Below are 6,200 nucleotides of genomic sequence, written 5' to 3' on the forward strand. Positions count from 1 at the left end.
CTGGGCCTCCCAAAGTGCTGGGATTACAGGTGTGTGTGAGCCACTGCATCCGGCTGCAATTTTTTTTTTAAGTATATTCAGGTGACCTAGGAGTATCATTCTGAGACCCAGGTATGTGTACTATATATGTGGCCTAGTTGTATGCTCAGATGTCTATAGATGGGTCTGTCTGCCTTTGTGTGCCATGCAGGTGAGAAAAGTGGACAAGAAAGCAGTGGCTCTGAATTACAGCTCCAGGGCAGGCAAGGATAGACACAGGTGAAATTTAGAGTGAGAGAAAAAGAGCTGGGTTCCTGAAAGGTCCCTCCCTGCCCCATCCTCTCCCTTCAACAATGAGTGTGGAAGGAGATGAAGAAAGAGAAGCTAAAGGTCTGTGAGCCCATCAGAGAGAGAATCCGGAGCCAGAGAGCCAGTGGCCAATGGTGGGGAAAGGAGTGGAGACAGAAATTCTGAGAGCGATGGAGGAGAGGACTCCCATTGCAGGCTCCTAAGTGGAGGAGGGACGAGCTGGGATAGAGGAGGGGAAGAGGGAGCAAGAACTGTGATGGGAAGAGAAGAGACAGCTGGGGAGGGGGTGGAGAGAGGGGGTAGAAAGGAAGAGGGACATATGGGAGCCTCTTCCCCCATGCCCGAACACTTCTCCCATTTATTATGTCCAGTAGATGACAGATGACAGTAACCGGTGAGGTGGCTGCTCCCAGCACAATGCCTGTGCTCTGCCCAGAGGCCACACCTGCCCCTCCTTAGGCTGCTGAACTGGAGGGCTGGGTTACCATGGCAACCATGAGACCTGGATAGCCACAGACAAGGGCAAGCTGGGCCACTGCGGCTTCTGAATTTGGTGGTGGTCATGAGAGGGGAGGATCCATCTGTTCCAATGCCTGCCCATCCACCCAATTTCCATTGGCTCCCCACAACAGATGTGCCACTCAGCTCCAGGTGGGGACTTCCCTTTCTCTCACTCTCTCTCTCCCTCTCCCACACACAGACACACAAAACAGTAGCCTGAAGCAAGGATAAAGAATGAACACTTCTTAAATTGCAAGAACATTTAGCTGATTGCATTAGAATTCTGCCTGGACTTCAAGTTTAATTCACAAAAGCTGCACTCTCTCAGCTCCTTGTCATCCCAGGAGAAGTCTTGCCTCAGCACTTAGAGAGGGAGGCGGAAGGTGGCAGGAGCACCCTGTGCAGGTCTAGAGAACCAGGCAGCCTGGAGGGAGCTGCAGAGAACCCATGTATGTGCTCACAGAGAAGCTAGGCTCCCTCGCCTGGGCTGCACATCCTGCCTAGGCTGCAGTGGGAAACGAGCAGGATAGGAGGTGCCATTGGCGAGACTGTCTTGGGGACTTCTTGGGGAGACCACTAGGACTTCCATACTGGGGAGATGCCAGAAATGGAAAAGTATCAGAAATTATCCAATCCAAATGAGAATTAGATGAAGTAACACAGGCTCAGGAAGCAATTAATTTGCTCAAGGTGACAGGGGGATCCCATGGAAGAGCTGGGACTAGCACCGAGGTTTCCAGACTTCTGCACAGGGCTCTCTCCAAGCCCACATCAACAACCCCCAGAGCTCATTCTTCAGGCCTGTGCCACTCTGGGCCCTGGAGGCCACAGAGTTGGGCAGGGGAAAAGCATCTTAGGTAGAAGTTCCTAGTTTGTCTAGTTGCTGGGCATCGAAATCTTGAAATGCCTTAGTGCTAAAATGGGGAGGTTACAAGCTTCAGAATGAAAATACAGCCTCATTGCTAATTACAGCTTTAATGTGTTACAGGTTGAAAACCTTGAATTAGAAACTAAACTGTGGTGGGAGGTGCATCCCTCCCCCACCTCCCATTCACTGTGTCACCACACTTCCACCCCCCACTCCCCCGAGCCTGGCACTGGTCCCTGCAGAGCTCAGCTTGCTAGTCATGTGGGCCGGGTTTCTGTGTACGACCTGCGTAAGGGGAGGGGACCCCTCTCCAAAAAATGTCTAGCATCTAAACTCGGGCATGACTCGAGAACCCAAAAGCTTTGGGGATATTTGTGTGGTCACACAGGGCGTGGCTTGGACCAGAAGGCGCTCTGATAACGATGCAGAGAACCGTGCAGCCGCATCCAGGGCGGTGCCATCCCATCCAGCCCTCACTACACCACAGGGTGCCCTGAACGGCTCAGAGGAAGAGGTGGGAGGGGTCCCCTGACTCGGGGCCGCTCGAGGTTAGCCGGTCACAGCGAGCCTTGTAGAGATCGCGTTCCCGGGCCAAGCGGGCCACTTCGGCCCGCAGCGCGTCCAGCTGGGCGGCCAGGCGGGCGCGCTCGGCCTCCAGCCCGCGCCGCTGCTGCAGCCGCTTGGAGCGACAGGCCTGCGCGTAGCCGCGATTCTTCAGCGTGCGGCGCCTCTGCTTCAGCCGCAGCGCCTCGTCGCGCCCGCAGCCCCGCAGCTGCCGGTTTAGCTCCCGCACAGACATCGAGACCAGCGCCGCGTCGGAAAACCGCTCGGCCAGCTGCGGAGGGAGAGTGCAGGGACGGGGTCAGCGCCGGGTTGCACCGGCTGGGCCCTGGGACACGACGCTGCGTGGCCCCGCCCCGGGACAGCACCGCCCCGCCCCGCCCCGCCCCGGCTCCCACCTTCACCGGAATGCTCGCGCTTCCACGCAGTCCGTTTCGGTGCAGACCCCGCCCCAGGCCCCGACGCTCCCCTGTCCCTCCAGCTGAGCGTTCCTTGAGCCGGGCGGGCGCCCCACGGTGCACGGCCACGGTGAGGCGAGCCCATCGCGCACCTGAACCCCGGGCCCCTCTCTCAGGTCCCCGCATCCCGCTCCAGGCCCGGGTGTGTCCAGTGGACCCGCACCCAGACACCCCGCAACCCTCCAACGCTCGAGGGTTGGGGGGTGTCTGGGTGCGGGTCCACTGGACACACCCGGGCCTGGAGCGGGATGCGGGGACCTGAGGGTTTCCCTGTCCTAAAACCCGCAACCCGGTGACCCTCACAGGATTTGGATTAGATCCTAATGCCCTCAACACCCCCACCTGTGTCTGTAATTAATAGGATGAGTCCCAATCCTTCCTGAGAAGGTTGGGGGCTGGGAAGCCCGAAGTCTTGAAAAGGCCAATCTAAACCAGTCTTAACCCGGCTCCATTCCACAGGTAACCCTTTCCCTGGTTTCCACACACCGTGTGTCTGTTTACCTCCCGGAGTCGCCCACTCCCCAGCTCAATTCTTCCCTTTAGGTCCTCTGCTACTCTTTTTTTTTTTGGTCCTCTGCTACTCTTATCTTCTCCCTGCTCCTCCTGGTTCAGCCTACTCATTTCTCTCCATTTTGAGAAAAGGGGGAGAAACAGAATGTAGTTTTCTCCAACTGATTCCTTTCAAGGGACCTTCTTCCCTTCTCCTGCTCTCTGTCCGTTGCCCCAGTCCATACCCTCTCCGGGAGCTCCCCCTCCTCTCGGGCAGTCCTCCTCCCTCGGCCTCCCTCCCCTCAGGCCAGCTTGCTGACCCCTCACCTGGATGTGCTGGGCTCCTGTCTCCTCTGGGCTCCCTGGGTAGTAGCCATGGGGCCCATCAATAGGGACTGGGCCCTGACCCTGCAGCAGCTCCAAGGCCTCTTCAGGACTCAGCCCCAGTGCCTCCCCAGCCCCCAGCTGCTGCTGCAGGGTAGCCAGCCAGTACAGCTCCTCCAGGCCTGGCCGGGAGCCCTCGGTTGCCCCCACCATGCCTGGTTCACTGAAGGTGGGTGAAGGAGGCACTGAGCTGTAAGGTGTGGAGCCTAGTGAGGCTGTAGGGGGGCCAGGTCGCCCCTCAGAGGGCTCCCGCTTTACCTCAAACTTCATCAAGTCAAAGTCATTGACATATTCCATGGCCAGGGGGCTGGGGGGCAGGGCCATTCTGGAGCTGGGCTGGGAGGAGTGCACCTGCAAAGAGGAGGAGAGGTCTGGAGCACATAGAGACCACCTGCCATTCCCTCTTCACCAAGTCCCTCTTCCCTCAAAGCCTAAGTGCCCTGGAGCAAGAGTTCGGGAAAGAGCCAGAGGGATGGTGCAGCTCTGTCCACTTCACAGTCCCCCAACAGGCTGCAGAGCAACCTTTCAGGGGCAGGGGCTCCTGATAGGAGACAAGCAGCTGAAGGCATGAAGGAGGAAGAGGACAGCACAGCCTCTCACCTCACTGATGCTTCAGGATCTGTGAAAAACGAGAGCAGTATGGCAGTGCTCCCAACCCTGGTGCTGAGACATGCCAAGAGGTCTGTCATCTCAAGAGGCATCATTCCATCTCCAAGCCATTTTTTTTTAAATTGCTTAATTAAATGTGACAGAGTAAGTGTATATTTTAGGACAGTGGGAAGACATGTATGCTGTGAATTTTAAGATACAAGGATAATGTGCTGTTACACTTCTCTGTCTCTCAAAGCACTCGGGGAAGTACCTTGCCTCTAGAAGACCCTCAGTGTACTTTTGTTCCATGGATTAATCAATCAATGAATCCCTTTTGTAGGAGCAAGAGGCTTTGTATAGAAAAAAAAAGAAAGGTCCTAGAATTAGTTCTAGAAAGATCAGGATCAACTGGCCACCATCTTTCCTCAAGGCCACTCTCTCCAAGGCGAATCAACCAAGACTGATTTTCCTTCTTCTATTCAGAACTTACTATGTTGTGTGAACTCAAGCAGATCACCTTCACCCTTCCAACCTATTTTCCTTTTCTCCCTCTGTTCAATGAGGGAAGTTAGACTGTGTAACATATACCAAAGAGTGTTCTCTGGGACACTGATTCTGAGGAATACTCATGAAGAGGTCTGTACTCAGAGAATTTTGAGAAATGTTGCCTCCTTTCCCCACCTCTTACATATTCACATAGCACAAGAGCATATTAACCTGAGCTATCCTTTAGTAAACCATCTGTTCAAATTCAGCACAAAGTGTCCTAAACTTATGTCATCAAGGAACTCTCTGTCTGTTATCAACCATGGGGCACATGGTCACCTGAGGATCTTCTGGCTGGGGGACCTCAGATATCCTCCCCAGTCTGGATGTCCAAGCTCTAGTCAAGCTCCCAATTCCAGTAACTCCCACACCATCCCCAGAAGGGGCACGGCAAGGAGTGCTCATCCCCAGGGCTTAGACTTCCACTCCTTCTTTTTTCTTTTTTTTGAGACGGAGTCTCGTTCTGTTACCAAACTGGAGTGCAGTGGCGTGATCTCAGCTCACTGCAACCTCCGCATCCCAGGTTCAAGCAGTTCTGCTTCAGCCTCCCGAGTAGCTGGGACTACAGGCTCATGCCACCACGCCCAGCTAATTTTTGTAGTTTTAGTAGAGACAGGGTTTCACCGCGTTGGCCAGGATGGTCTCGAACTCATAACCTCGTGATCCATCCACCTAGGCCTCCCAAAGGGCTGGGATTACAGGCATGAGCCACCGCTCCCGGCCAGACTTCCACTCCTTCTTGCCTAGGTAGCCCTCTTTCCAATCACATCTCCGAACCCCAGGCTTTACCCAGAGAGGCAAGAGGAAGACCCAGGCCTCTCTCTTCCTGTTCCAGGGCAGGGTTGCAGCCCTCTTCATTAAATCTGTCACCCTTGAGAGGACAGAGGGGATGGAAACAGACACAGATTAAAGGAACTGGGCCTTGGCAGAGGTGATGGTGAGACACTGAGAGAGGTATCCAAAAAGAATTGAATGTACAGAAGGGGTAGTGGGGAAGGTTGTTTCTCTTTCTGATGTGATAGCAGTGAGAGACACAGGCCAGCCAGGGTGGGAATAGAGTAGGGTACCAAAGTGTGAGGATTTTTAGAAACACAAAACAAAGAGCAGGTGTTGAAAGAGGGGCTCTAGGCGAGCAGCCTGGCACCCAGGTAGGTCCTGGAAATACTCACTTTAGGGATACCAGAGAGGATATGGTCAGTTCCAGAGCCAGGCAGGCACAGCTTCCCGAGAGACTGAAGGCTCCATGGAGCAGGGTCTGGTGCCTCTCTGCTCAGCTCCAGGGGGCTGTGGGCACAGAGCCCAAAGGGCATTCTTAAAGGGCCAGCTCTCTGAGGTCATCTATGGTCCTGAGGCCCTTAACCAATGGGGTAAGGAGATCATTTGCATATCTTATTGGCCTGGGGTTGGGGGAAATGGAGAGAGAGGAGAGTCCAAGTATGCTTGTTCTCAAAGAAGGAAAGGGGGCATCTTCCCCAACAAAGCTCCTCACTGATGATCCAACTCCTGAGTGCTCA

The 6,200-nt window shown here is 54.7% G+C and overlaps 1 protein-coding gene across 2 annotated transcripts; it reads right to left on the reverse strand.

Moving 5' to 3' along the window:
- Positions 1-1,011: 1,011 nt before the first annotated feature.
- Positions 1,012-5,972, reverse strand: NRL (neural retina leucine zipper). Of its 2 annotated transcripts, none has more exons than XM_035260174.3 (3): positions 5,856-5,972; positions 3,808-3,900; positions 1,012-2,492 (listed from the first exon to the last, which is right to left on the reverse strand). In XM_035260174.3, exons 2-3 carry the CDS (start codon positions 3,871-3,873, stop codon positions 2,160-2,162), a joined length of 399 nt encoding a protein of 132 aa, XP_035116065.2. In that variant the 5' UTR covers positions 3,874-3,900; positions 5,856-5,972; the 3' UTR covers positions 1,012-2,159. The 2 variants fall into 2 exon arrangements, with proteins under 2 accessions (XP_035116065.2, XP_035116064.2); XM_035260173.3 differs by having other exon boundaries at positions 3,493-3,900.
- Between the last annotated feature and the right edge of the window lie 228 nt (positions 5,973-6,200).

The sequence above is a fragment of the Callithrix jacchus genome, chromosome 8, assembly GCF_049354715.1.
Source record: "Callithrix jacchus isolate 240 chromosome 8, calJac240_pri, whole genome shotgun sequence".
In the NCBI taxonomy this organism is placed as follows: Eukaryota; Metazoa; Chordata; class Mammalia; order Primates; family Cebidae; genus Callithrix; species Callithrix jacchus.

Coding starts and splice junctions, on each gene's coding strand:
- NRL (XM_035260173.3), bottom strand. CDS start 3,873: ATGGCCCTGCCCCCCAGCCCCCTGGCCATGGAATATGTCAATGACTTT. Junction 2,493..3,492: donor CAGGAGCCCAGCACATCCAG/GTGAGGGGTCAG, acceptor CTCCCTCCGCAG/CTGGCCGAGCGGTTTTCCGA.